The 13,138-nt window shown below is 39.1% G+C and overlaps 2 protein-coding genes across 6 annotated transcripts in view; one reads left to right on the top strand and one right to left on the bottom strand.

Annotated features, from left to right (window-relative positions):
• The first annotated feature begins 1,417 nt into the window (after positions 1 to 1,417).
• Positions 1,418 to 11,342, top strand: LOC112570681 (macro domain-containing protein CT2219-like). Of its 5 annotated transcripts, none has more exons than XM_025249244.1 (10): positions 1,418 to 1,539; positions 1,700 to 1,854; positions 6,299 to 6,442; positions 6,688 to 6,822; positions 7,098 to 7,214; positions 7,478 to 7,581; positions 8,374 to 8,404; positions 9,160 to 9,239; positions 10,222 to 10,348; positions 11,090 to 11,342. In XM_025249244.1, exons 3-10 carry the CDS (start codon positions 6,313 to 6,315, stop codon positions 11,239 to 11,241), a joined length of 876 nt encoding a protein of 291 aa, XP_025105029.1. In that variant the 5' UTR covers positions 1,418 to 1,539; positions 1,700 to 1,854; positions 6,299 to 6,312; the 3' UTR covers positions 11,242 to 11,342. The 5 variants fall into 5 exon arrangements, with proteins under 5 accessions (XP_025105029.1, XP_025105025.1, XP_025105027.1 ...); XM_025249240.1 differs by lacking the exons at positions 1,418 to 1,539; positions 1,700 to 1,854 and adding exons at positions 3,352 to 3,632; positions 10,489 to 10,552 and having other exon boundaries at positions 11,035 to 11,232; XM_025249242.1 differs by lacking the exons at positions 1,418 to 1,539; positions 1,700 to 1,854 and adding exons at positions 3,352 to 3,632; positions 10,489 to 10,552 and having other exon boundaries at positions 11,090 to 11,227.
• LOC112570276 (centrosomal protein of 170 kDa protein B-like) overlaps positions 11,341 to 13,138 on the bottom strand; it is a 40,130-nt gene continuing 38,332 nt past the window's right edge. Inside the window, 2 exon segments of the mRNA XM_025248656.1 lie at positions 11,341 to 12,877; positions 12,990 to 13,138. Of these exon segments, the coding sequence (XP_025104441.1) occupies positions 12,675 to 12,877; positions 12,990 to 13,138 (352 nt within the window). The 3' untranslated portion in view covers positions 11,341 to 12,674.

Genomic DNA, 13,138 nt, shown 5'->3' with positions numbered 1-13,138 from the left:
TTTGGTTTTAGTGTTATCCTCAGCCTCCATTATCTCCAGTACTGTTCAATTGCTGTTCACCAAATATACGACCTATCATTATCTCACACTAAATAGGTCAAATAAACTATTAACCCTGAAAATTTTTACAACAACATTAGTCGTACGAATAATTTGCGAAAGAGTCCTTACCTGTTACCAACACTCCATGTAAACGTTTTCTTCTATGGCTCTGACGTTCCACACTTCTAACTCTTTAGATTACTAAAAGGCCTTTTCCTTGTTAAAAAGAACAGACTTCGTTTGGGGTTCCAGTTGAGCAATTTTGTCCCTAGTCCATATATAAATCCAGGGTGGTCCATTGGCACAGTAGTTTGTGAGGTTCAGATATTTTTTAACACGTAGCTCCTGTTTACATTGCCTATATGTGTAATCTTGTCGGTTCGCATAAAATACTATGTTCCTCCCTCTCATGATCCATTAATCCGCATAGTATCGAAGTTTCAGGAACTCAAGACCTCCTATTCAAGATACTCGCTTCTTTCTCCACCTTTGCCACCTGCTTTCTTTGTTCTCGATGTTTTGTGTACTGAGATGCTTTATGCTATCATTTTGCACTGGTTAAACATGCCTTTTTTGTCGCTTTCTACGAAGAAGTTCGACCCATTGTGAAAGGCAGCCTGTCCCTGAATTGACTTGGAAAACCTACAAAATTAAACGTTGCAAAGGTCTTCAAAGACAAGATGAGGGTGAATTAACGGCTCTGCACATGGTGGACTATGATGTAGATTCCCTCGCTGGAAATATCAAAGAGGTGTTGCTTTCACAGCCCAAAAATTTCTAGGGCGACAAAAGTAAAAGAAGAAGAAAAAATTCTGGGTGACGAAGTACTAGATCTCAACGGGTGGGCCCTGAAGAAATAGAAAAAGTAACCCAATTGACAGTACAAAGAAGTGAATTGCTGTTTTGTTGTTGCTGTTGTTTTGTTGTTGTTTTTTTTTTCTTGTTGATTCACATGCCACAGCTCCTCGTGGCAGACTCTGTCAAGTGTAATCAAGAGCTCGTTGAGCGCAGTACTACTAGACAATCAAAGGGGATTTTCTTCCACACGACAGTGGGTGTCCGTTAAGCATGTACCCTCTCGCTCGTGCTGTTTGGAAAAGCGCACAGTCTGTGAAAAGTTCACCGCTACCAAACCAAAGCTACTAATATGTACGACAGTCGAGGGAGGATACACAAATAGAGTCAAGCCAACTTTTAACATCCATACAGAACGAAGATTCAATGAGTTGTTTTATGATTTAACTGTTTCTTTATAAAAAAAATCATTTCTGATTTAGGTTTCTATTAGGTTACTTTCAGGAGAGCACCATGCGAGAAACCATTAATAACCATCACATCTTCATTTCTATCTGTAGGAAGTCCATGTGCAACCTATGGTATCGATGACATCAATCTGATGACAGCTTCAACAGTCAACTGCAAAACCTTCCAACAGACCAACCGCTCAACTGATGCCTCTTAAAGGATAAAGGAATGACAGGAGTGTTTATTTGTTGTGTTAGTGTTTCTCTTTGTGGTTACATCTATAGTTTGTGTAAGTTTGAGCATCCCACGTGTTTATTTCGTTTTTTTTTTTTCAAAATCACTTCAAACGATTCATTTACGAAATTATAGGAGTGACTTAACAGTTTTGGACTGTTTATTTGTTTATGTACAGAACATCAGTGAGTCCTCAACTGTCAGCAAAAAGACTCGCTCTCACCAATTGAAGCCTGCACTGCTGAGTTAAAGCATAAAAAGAGAAATAGTGAACTTGAAGTGCTGTCAGGATGTAAGTGCAATGATGGCCGGGATGTTCTTTTTTACGATCAGGTAAGTACACGGAGTCGTTAAACGGACGAATGTAGAGACGTGCGATTTTCGATCTACTTCCTTGATATTTGTGTCTGTGTGAGAGAGGGAGAGGTCGGTGGGTGGGACGGTGTGTTTTTTTTTTGTTAAGTGTGGCACGATGAAAATATTTACCAACATTCACTCAACGTTAAGAACAAAGTGTTTTCTGTTTACTTTGGTAGTGGTGATGGCGGACTTGAAAACTGAAATTGTAAAAGCTTTGTACACACATGGAGTGTGAACTCGGTAAAATGTCTTTCGGCAGTTAAACAGTTAATTTGAAGACCAGGCATCGATTGCGGCCGTCTTTTCCTCTCCACCCTCTATACTTATTTTTTCTCTCTTATTTTTCCTATTCTTTCTTTGTTTATTGATTTTTTTTCATTTGCCTTCAATACTCTCTATGCTCTCTCTCGCTCGCTCGCTCTTTTTCTCTTTGCACTGCGTTACGTCTGGTGCTGACAGCCAGGAAATGGGACCACACCCCCTCTCCTTCGTTGTCTACACTGGCTTCCCATCCGTTCTGGCATCCAGTACAAACTGTCCGTGCTGTGTTTTAATTTCTTTGCTGGCTCGTGATTATTTCTCTGAACTGCTCTTCCCTTACATCCCAGATAGACATCTCCGCTCCTCGTCTGACGATCGTCTCCTTACTCTTCCTGTCACCAAAACAGCAACATACGGCCACATGATTTGTGCAGTGAAACAATGGAACTCTCTCCCTTTCCATACCCGCCACCTACCCCACTATCGAATCCTTGAAATGTGTACTGAAAACTCACCTTTTCCGTAAACATTACTCATAACAACCTTTCTCATAATGCTAGTCCTTTGTCACACCCTTCCTTTCGCAATATCATGATACTCTCAGCTCTTGGTCTTGTTATTTATTGGTTCCTCTTTGTGTTTTCTGTATTTGATTTTAGTCTTCTCGTTTAGTTTATATATAGTTCATGTTATTTGTTTTGCTGTCCCTTGTATGTTGTTAAGGTGACCAGACGTCCCGCAAGTCCATGAAATGTCTTGTCTTTAAAAATCACTTTATTCGGCGTTCTTGGACGTTGACGACACCATCATCGGCACGTGTCCCGCTTTCGCCCCCGAAACGTCTGGTCACCTTAATATGTTTCGTTTTTGTTTTTAAGCGCTAAGAGCATGCTCTTAGGAGTGTGAGTTTGTGCTTTACAAATTTTGCATTGGCTATTATTGAGTAGACGTAAAACAGAATCCGACGTGATCAATGGCAGTATATACTGACCGTAAAATATATAGAATTCTTAGCATATATATATATTACGATGATATCTGCAGTTACTTTATTTGAGAAAATATAATGTATTATTTGAGTATTGTCCCGAAAAAATAGTGAGAAAAGCTGCAGAATGTATAAGTATTGCCACTTGCCAGACAGAACCGTTTCAAATGAGCGGTGAGCCCTCCCCTCCTTCTCTCACCTCCTGTTGACCCTTGACCGCGCAAAGGTAGACAACTGTAGAAGAACGACATGCCCCGAGTTGTCTGGTCGCCTCGCTACTTATCCTCGACATTTCGCAGCACAATTCCGTCCATTTGTTCATCTTTGCTGCTTGGTGCCAAACGGCCTGACAAACTAACTGGAAGGAAACTGTGGACTATGGATAAACCTAACTCGAACACCAAAAGTCCCAAGAAAAAAACAAGTCCAACACAGTTACAGTTGCCTCGACCTCGGAATACACGAGCAGAAATTAGAGACCCAGAAGCGAAAGATGCAAAAGGTTTTGACTGATATGTTATTTTTTAAAATGAAATGGTTCATTACAAAGCAATATAAGACGTTTTGTTTTTTGAACAGTTATAGACTTTATTGTCCTCAGCTGCGCAGTATCCGAAGCATCATCTTCGAAATATTCCCACTTTTGTCAGAGAGTTGTTTACAAACCCCAGGGTAAGAGCGATATTAAGCTGTTAATTTGATGTTATCACGACAAATAAATGTGGATAATCTTGATAAAGTACATTAGCATATTTATTTTGATTCTTTTATAGTAATGCATTATCAAAATAATAAATTCAGTTTAGTGTCACTTAAATGCAGGCAATATCTCTATTAGCTTCATAGATCCTTCTTTGACACCTTTATGAAAAGTGCTGCAAGCAAACGTTACGGCCCAACCAACAATACAGTAAATGAAGACATATTAATAAACAACTTTTCCCAAGATGAAGTCAAAGCCACACCATGCTATAACAAAGTAATCTACCATCCCGCCAATGTTACTGACACTGAAAATAAAAACCTCTTTAAACAAAGTTGAAAAAGCTGAAAGTTGAAAGCACCACATATTATAGCCCTAAAATTACCATGGCAGAACTTAGTATCAGGTAGGACAACAATAATAATAGGATATATACAGCACATTTCCCACACAGAGGCGAGCTTGATGAATTTTACAGAGGGTAGTAGAGAATGAGGCCTTTTGGACATCACAACAGGCAGAAACATACACTCACATGTAATCTAACAATGTCAAAAACATGAAAGAATGTAGGGATAGGAGTATATGTAGAAAGGACATTCAGGATAGACCTACTATTGCCTAAAGAGATAGACCGGAAAGCATATAGCATCCCTGGTGTACAGAGATACAAAGGCAGAACATTCCAGATACTGGGGCCAGAGAAGTAGAATGAGCATTGGCCAAACTTCTCCATTCTGATATACGGGACAGTGAGAAGACTGGCATGGGCAAAGTAAACTGACTTACCAGGCTGGTAGGGTGACACAAGCTATGAGAGATTGGGGCAAGGCCGTGAACAACATGATAGCAAAGAATAGCAATCTTCAGTTAAGTGTGAGCCCAAACTGGCAGCTAGTGCAGATTGCTCAGAAGTCATGTGATGTGATCGGCTATCTGCATGCAAAATACAATGTGAGCAGCATTGTTCTGAACTATCTGGAGCTTGTTGAATAGGCAGACAGGGAAGTCCATGAGCAGAGAGGTCCTATATTCAAGCCAGGACAAAAAACTAATGTAAGCTGCTTGGTGGAAGCAACAGAGAGGAGATGCCTGATGTGGCTGATCCTGTACAGTTTAAGAAAGATGGACTATGAGACTGATTTAACATGATTCTCAAAGGACACTGACATATCTAAAATTACTCTGAGATTCCTGTCAGACAATAACAGCATATTAGTACGAGATAAGGGGAGGCAGCACTGCAGAGGAAAAGTGTAAAACCTTGCTGGCATTCTCAGACTTCTTGTTGAAAATCCTTCTTCTGTATATTGCTATCCTTTTTGTTCAGCAAATCACATAGAAGAACTAGAATGATTTGCTAATGACAGCCTGTGAGGATGGTCAATGGAGGATGTAAAACGATAAGATACTGCCATTGGGAACACCTTCCACGTGTTTCCAGAGCTAGAAAAACCAAAATGTAAGGACATAGGAGTCAAGGAACTGAGACTACTTCATAAGGGTCTGGCTTTAACATCCTAGTGAGGGGTGCATACCAAACACTTTGTTGGACAATGCACTGATGATGTGGTCGCACACTGACATGCATCAACATTTTTTAAGACAGGAAGGAGAGAAAACAGACAGTTCTACTGGACATTGATATGTGGATGAAGATATCTGGAACAGCTTGGACAAAGCCTATAAGGAAATAAATGTGTGAAAAGTGCTTCGAAAAAAAAAATGGTATGACAGCAATTTTGCCGTAATGTTATCAAGCCACCTTCCCATGTGTTCAAAGAAGGAGGCTGTAGTGAAGATCATGCCATTGGACACCAAGGAAACCTGTAGCAGACCCAAAGTAATGCGGTCAGATGTTAACAAAAGCATTGAAGACTTACTCCTGTCAGACATTTCTGTTTTAATTTTCTTCTTGCCATGCCTTAGTGATGGTGTTTTCTTGTCCTCTTTCTAGAGTGTGTGTGTGCGTGCCTGCATGCATGTGTGTTGTTTGTGATAGAAGGAGGTTGGTGCACTAGAGAGTATTTTTTTTGTTTGTTAAGGTGTTACTTGGTCTTTGTAAAAGGAAGTGAGCCTTGTTCTAGCTAGGAAACAGTACTATATAAGTTTTCTGATAAGTTCATGTATTATATAAATTTGTCGAGACCACCATTTGTCAGAGGGAAATGCGCCAGACAAATTATATTATTATTGTAATTGGATTGCAAAATTCCTAAAGTCTTGTTTCTCATAAAATATATCAAAAAGGCCTTTGAAATTTTTGACCATAGTTATGTTTTTAAATGAGATAAAATGTGTGTGCAACCCATCCATATAAATAGGCAGCTGAGGACTGCAGGTAATCTCTGTTTTCTAGCTGAATTCTATAATTCTGTTTAACGCTGGAGATTTTATGAGAAGAGATGTTAAATGGTGCTTTTTAGCCTTGCTTATTATGGATGTTTACATTTTTTTTGGAGCAGAAAACTATCTGAACATGACACTGGAACAAAAACGAGAATTTTCTGCTTGTGGTCCCAAGGATTTCAAAACCCTTAGCGATATACCTACATGGCCAGAATATTATGCTAACTTGAAGACAAGTAAATCGAAGTCAGCAGAAAAAGGTTTGTCTTTTAAGAGTATTTTTGAGAAAATGAAAATGAGATGCAATTTAGTAAGCAAATTTGATAAGAAAGATGATGCACCTCCTCACCCACCCCCTCTGTCTCCTTTCCTCTCTTTCTCATACCCACACAAAACTTTGAAGTACACAGTCCACTGGGAATTTAAGTTACAAAATCATGAAACTGGCTAAAGGGATAAAGAAAATTAGAATTAATTTTTAATGCATGAGTTTGGTTGCTCTTAGGTACAAACATCAGCAAGTACAAAGTGAATGAGGCTTTCAACAAGAAGCTGTCATTGATCCGTGCAGATATCACCACACTGGAGGTTGATGCCATTGTAAATGCTGCCAATCAAACACTGCTTGGAGGAGGAGGAGGTAAGAACACTAAACAAAATAATTCAGAAAATGGTCAAGTATTGGTCATGTTTGGATGTGCAATGGTATTGTTTGGGACAGGGATATTGATACTATTACAAACGGGAAAAGTTTTGGCACCCACTGGTCCAGAACCTACTTACATTCAACGGTCCTCGTGTGGCCTCCCTTAAACACCTACTATACCTAAGCAGCACCAATACAGCAAGAAATTTTGTATATTTGTCCGAAAAATGGGAATATTTGAATGGTGTCAATATTGTATGTGTTTTCAGTGGATGGAGCCATTCATGCAGCAGCAGGGAAACAACTGAAAAAAGAGTGTGCAACCCTTGGAGGCTGTGAGACTGGTGATGCCAAAATCACAGAGGGTTACAAGCTTCCTGCAAAGCGTAAGACTGATATTGTTAAACTGTTGCAGGTCAAACATAAGAGGGAGAAAAGCAAGAGATGACCCTCAGTCTACTTCTTTGTGTAAATATGTTTACTTGTAGAGTTTTTTTAGTTGTTTTTTGTTGCTTTTTTTTGGGGGGGAGGATGGGGGCAGGGGGTTAAAAAAGCATCCAGTCTATGACATAGTGGGAAGATATTCTTGATTGGAGGTCTGTTATGATAATGAACATACTCTGTCTGCTTTGTGTTGCTTTGCTTTCAGATGTTATACATACAGTGGGACCCATTGGTGAAATCCCTGACAAACTTCAAAGCTGCTATCGGGCTTCCCTTAATCTTGTCAAAGAAAACAATCTTAAGTCTGTGGTGAGAGCAATATAGCCGATCTGCTTTAAAGTCAAATGTGAAATATAATTTAAAATTGCTACACAGGTCAATACAACATAGTGCTTTTATTAGTTTAGAAACAAACTGAGCTACTTTATAAAATGTTAATAACAATTGAAGTTTAAGAAAATGTGTTTTAAAATTATTATCATTATTTTGAAATAAGTACCTATTTTTGAAGTCAGTTCATGTAAAAGACTTTTGACCTGATACTACTGAGGTGTTGCCGTAATAGTATATCTACTTTTCTTCAAGGGCTTGTATCTTGCATATGGAATAACATTATTTGTTTAGATTTTGAACATTATTTTCTGGTAATAAACTCATTTTCATTTTTTTTAATTGCAGATGCTAGCCTTTAAAAAAAAAATTATCATTGATATTGGTTTCAACTAGTTACATATTCAGAGTATTCTGCTACGTTGCTGATTTCCTTGTTTGTCCATCATCCTATGAAATGCCAATCATGTGATGTGGTGGTTAGATGATTGTAGCGAAGACTGTCAGGATGGATGTTGGGTAGTAAGAGATCATCTTTAACTTTGCATAGCTTTGTGACACAGCATAAACACCACCAATTATAGCAATAAAGGATTTAGCTCTGTACTGCTTTTCCCATGCTCAGACTGCATTTTACAAGATTTTCAAGCCGTGAGGTCTCCACAGAAGACAAAAATGGTGAAGAGAATGGATGCAAATTTTCGGAGTAAAATATACAAAAGTTTGTAATTTTTCTGCTGATGAAATTATGTGAGGGTTTTTTTTTTCCAGGCCTTTCCTTGCATTTCAACAGGAATATATGGTATGTTTCTGTGTTTGACCTTTATTGATGCTATTGAATATATGAATCTTTCAGCATTTGAAAGTCTGTAAAAATGAATTTGTAAATTTGTCCTTAGATTGATGTAAAACATTAATTAGATTAATACATTCATTTACTCACTTGTAAATGCATACACTAATAATGTTTATTATCTTCATGTGCCTGTCATATCCATCGTCACCCCACCCCACCCCCCTTCCGTAGACTTCTCTCCCTTGGCATACATTGCTTTCTACCATCATTCCTGCCATTTCTTCCCAATCTGCAGCTTTTATTTCTGTTTGATGAGTCTCTTATAAAGCGGTTCTTTCAGTCTCAGAAATTTTAAAATGTGAAGTTCAGGTTGCTGATTGTAATGTGGCTCTGCCATAAACTCTTTACATTTTCAGGGATTGCTTTAGTTATGTATTCTTCAATGGTGTTTTCTAGTCAAAGGTTAACTCAGTTCACTTGACACTATCATTAGAATGCTTCTGTCAAGTTGTAGTCACAGTGGCATGCAGACTTAGTTCCACTAAGACAGAAAGGTCACAGGATGTGACACAAGATCCAAGGGTTTATTATTTTGATTGAGGACCCTTCAGGCCTTTTCTTAATACCTTTATTACTTTTGATTAGGACATGCTTTTCATATTTATTTTATTTAAGCTTGAGCTGAACAACTCCATGATAAAAGATGACTCAAAGACTGTGAGCTTAGGTTGAGTCATTGCAGTGTCATTGTGTTATTGCAGGTTACCCTGTGAAGGCAGCAACTGATGTGGCTCTGCAGACCATTAGGGAATGGTTAGAGAAAGACAAGTATGCTGACAAGGTAAAGAAACTTGGAGAGTAACTTTGTTTTTTACTTCTTGCCAATGCCTTAGGAAAGAGCTAGAGGTCTTGGGTTAAATAGGCAGAGGTATACCTGTACCCCTAGGTTTTCTTGTTTCTTTGGGCGTATTCATGAAGCATATTTAGCCAGCCTGTTACCCTACTTGAACTGGCTAAATCAGCTAACCCAAGGTAGCTGAAACCATGTATTTGCAATCTCTGGGTAGGCTTGCCCATACCTCAGTCTCAGCAAATACTACATTGGATGGGGCCAATGCTGATAGCTTGTCTCAAGCTAACCAAGTTGGGGCAGTTTTATCAATGGGTAGATTACTGAGGCCCATAAATACACTGACACTTTACTTGACCTGTCAAGTCAAGGAGGAGGGCTAAGCAACTAATCATACATGATTATGAAGGAATGAACTTAAAATCATTAGGAAGTCTGTATGTAGATGCTCCTCCATGGTTTTAGTATGTTTCTTTCTCTTCTGTGCTTGACATCCAAGTAGGACAATTTGTGGTTTTTGTTTAAGATGTTAATGCAGCATGCTTCATCTTGTTTTATACTTTTATTCAAAATTGTTGTATTAATGAATACCATTACAGGGCTTCTGCTTATGCAAAAAATTGCGTACAGTACGCATTAAAAGTTCGGAGGACCTCTTCAGTTTTCGTCAATGGGGTCCCCTTCAAATTTGGGCGAAGAACAGGGACCCCTTAAAAATCTGAAGAAGGGGTCCCTGGGACCCCAAAGAATTTAGCCTTAGCAGAAGCCCTGCATTATCACTCATCTTGCATCTCTCTCTTGCCATGAAAGGGTGCTGAAAATGTGAACAGGCCCCCACATTGGGTTTGTGCCCCTCTTTCTACTCTCAAGCAAGCACAGCTTATTAATCAAGGAACAATGCTTTGTCATCTATGGCTGTTGCATGTTGACTGCACAGAAGCTGGGCTTTTTCTGTTTGCTTGTGTGTTTACAGATTGAAAGAATCATCCTCTGCCTGTTCCTCAAGAAAGATGTGGAAGTGTATGAACAACTCCTTCAGGTTTACTTTCCCCTTCCAGAACATGGACACTCCAGTGACAGAGAGGCTGATGCTACAACAGGCATGTAACTCTCTTCAGGGTATTTAAGTGTTTTAAACTTTGGAAGGTTCTGTCTTGGGTTGCTTGCAATTTTTATGATGCATCATGTTGCAGACATTTGTGATTTTTTTTTTTATTGCATGTAAAACTCTATTATTCAGAGAAGGCAAGGGATGAGACTGATACTTCACAGGCTTGAAGGAATATTAGCAGCCAAGAAAAATGGTATGTGTGACCTCCCACATCTCTCTCTTGCAATGGGCGATACATTCTTTCATTTTCCTTCAGGAGTAGGCCTAAATATAGGACATAAAAATTACTTTCAGTAAATTATAGTATTAGTAAAATTACACAATTATAAAGTTATTCTTTCTGAACAAAAGATTTAGATAATTCACCTTTTGAGACCTGCTAAAACTCATCAAAATTTGATGCCATATATCCTAGATTGAGAGTGTTTTAATATTACATGATGAGTATGTCCCAAAATTTTTCTAGGTGAATTTAAATTCTGGTTGAAGCAGCTGGCAACAGCTCCCCTAACCCACTCATTACAAAAGATGTTTCTTAATATGCTAGGTATTCCAGCAAAAACTGGGACCTTTTTGCTAACTTCACATTATGTTAAATGTTTATTCTCTTGGAACTTTCATGTTTATGGTGAAGAATTGGTTTTGAAAACAGTAACCTCTATTTTGTGTCTTCAGACCCTGTGATGGTGCCACAACCCACATCTCGCCTGTAATGTTACCTGTATTGCAGAAAGCCCAGTGAAACGAGTTGGCACAAAAGGCATGAAAGAGACAAGTTCTGACAAAAAGTTTGAAGATGCAGTCAACACCAGCCCACCCACTAAACAGCCAGAGGACAGTCCTTCTGCTCCTAAACGAAAGTCACCCCATAGCTCCGAATGAAGATACTTGCTTCAAAAATTGTCTGTGTAGATGGGACAGATTTCATGTATACACTGTTTTATCAATAAACATATTGTAATTAAAACCATTAACGCAAAATATGTTGAAAAGCTTGTTTAATGATCTTGGAATGAATGCTTCAGACCACATGCTTAGTTTTTAAATAAATGCAAAAGTGAATTTTAAAAACCTACAATCACATATAGCAGTAAATCTTGCACTAACCTGGGATGACTTAATCTAACCTTTTCGTGTATAGTCTATTTCTACAAGACAGGCTGAGATCAAATGATATTGACTGTGTAGGAGCCTGATTTTGCTTACATGGTCTTGGATTGGGGTGGGGTTGGGAGGAGATCAGGGAGAAATGTGGAGACAACAAGCTTTCTAACTTGCTGTGGATGCTGCACATTACACAAGTATTTACAAAACACTACTGACAGGCAAGTATACATTAAAAGCAGCAAGTCACTTTCACAATAACAACTGTTATCACAGCTTGTAAGCATACACATTTGCAAGCAGCTGTCCACCACAGCAAGCTGTGGAGTTTCAGGAGCTTGAGGTACAAGCACCACCATGCAGGCATATCACAGAAATAGCACAATAATAATGATCATTTACTAGGACTGGAGTCACTAGATTGCACAGTGCACTACAGGCATTTCCATCTGTTTCCCATTTTGTTCCTAAGTGATAATTTGGTTTGTCACTTCACTAAATTCTCAATGTAATCAAAGACAAATGTAAATGAAGATCAATTTGAGACTAGTTGACTGGCCACAGATGATTTCCAGCAGGCAGTGGCCGATCACAAAATGCAAACTCTGCAAGCAACATATAAAGAGGAATAGAAAAAGTGATGTCCACTGAACTGCTGCTAGACCTCAAATTTGCCAAGAAGTGAGCTTAAGAGGCCACAGCTAAACAGGTTGGCTTATGTCACCTTGAAGGTACTGATAGTGTGAGACCTCTAAGACACTTGCTGATTCTGAGGTCTGGGAGTGTCTGAAAGATTCCTGCTTTGCCTTTAAGCTAGACTGCATAAACATCCTTCCCTGCCTGTATTTTAAAATTACCGACTATCCAAATGGTCTACTAAATATGTGGATGCTTTTATGATTGGAAAGGATATGAAGCAAACCATCACTATTCCACAGCTCCCATTTGAGATAAAGTAATGGCAGTCACCAATCACCACCACAGTCAGCAATCTTGATTTTGAAAGCGCTGTACACCAAGACCCATTTGATGAAGTTTACCACACATAAACTAATGGGTATAGAAGCCTTGTACATTTTCAGCAAAGACAGGGTTAGACAAACACCAGCTTGGACCTAGTGTAACAGCAATGGCTGCATTACACTGTTATCCCTAAACACCCTTAGGAATCCCTATCACCTTGTTCCATGGCCATGTTTACACATTAAACACTAACAAAGATCCTGAGTGATCTCAGCCATTTCTGGTGAGCCTGGGTCCAGCGACTCTGTTCTGGGTGTGTCAATGGGCTGGAAACCTGCCAGTTCACTCCGAATGCGCTCAATCTCCTGGAAATATTTCTGCTTTTCACGAGCAGACATGCCAGATATATCCGTGTCTGTATCCTCATCTTGGAACAATGTACGATCAATCACTGAAAACAGAAAAGTGTGAAGGAACCCATTAGTAAATGTAGAAGTGCCTAGAATTAACAAAGTTTGACCATTTTCATGAGTCCACATTTTAGGTAACAAAGTAAATCATACCTTGAAGATGGTGCTCAATCTTGCGGAGGTTTTTGAGCACCCCAGCTAGTTCTTGATTAGCTGATTTCCATGCAGGGATTTCACCTTTTGAAGAGTGGCCCAAAAAGTCATCTGTAGGAGATGGAGTGATGCTGCAACGGTCTTGTTCC

The sequence above is a fragment of the Pomacea canaliculata genome, linkage group LG8, assembly GCF_003073045.1.
Source record: "Pomacea canaliculata isolate SZHN2017 linkage group LG8, ASM307304v1, whole genome shotgun sequence".
Taxonomy (NCBI): Eukaryota; Metazoa; Mollusca; class Gastropoda; order Architaenioglossa; family Ampullariidae; genus Pomacea; species Pomacea canaliculata.
Note: the sequence above shows the minus strand (reverse complement) of the source record. Positions and strands in the feature narration are given on the sequence as shown.

Coding starts and splice junctions, on each gene's coding strand:
- LOC112570681 (XM_025249239.1), top strand. CDS start 3,380: ATGCCCCGAGTTGTCTGGTCGCCTCGCTACTTATCCTCGACATTTCGC. Junction 7,215..7,477: donor TTACAAGCTTCCTGCAAAGC/GTAAGACTGATA, acceptor CTTTGCTTTCAG/ATGTTATACATACAGTGGGA. Junction 10,349..11,089: donor AGAGGCTGATGCTACAACAG/GCATGTAACTCT, acceptor CCTGTATTGCAG/AAAGCCCAGTGAAACGAGTT.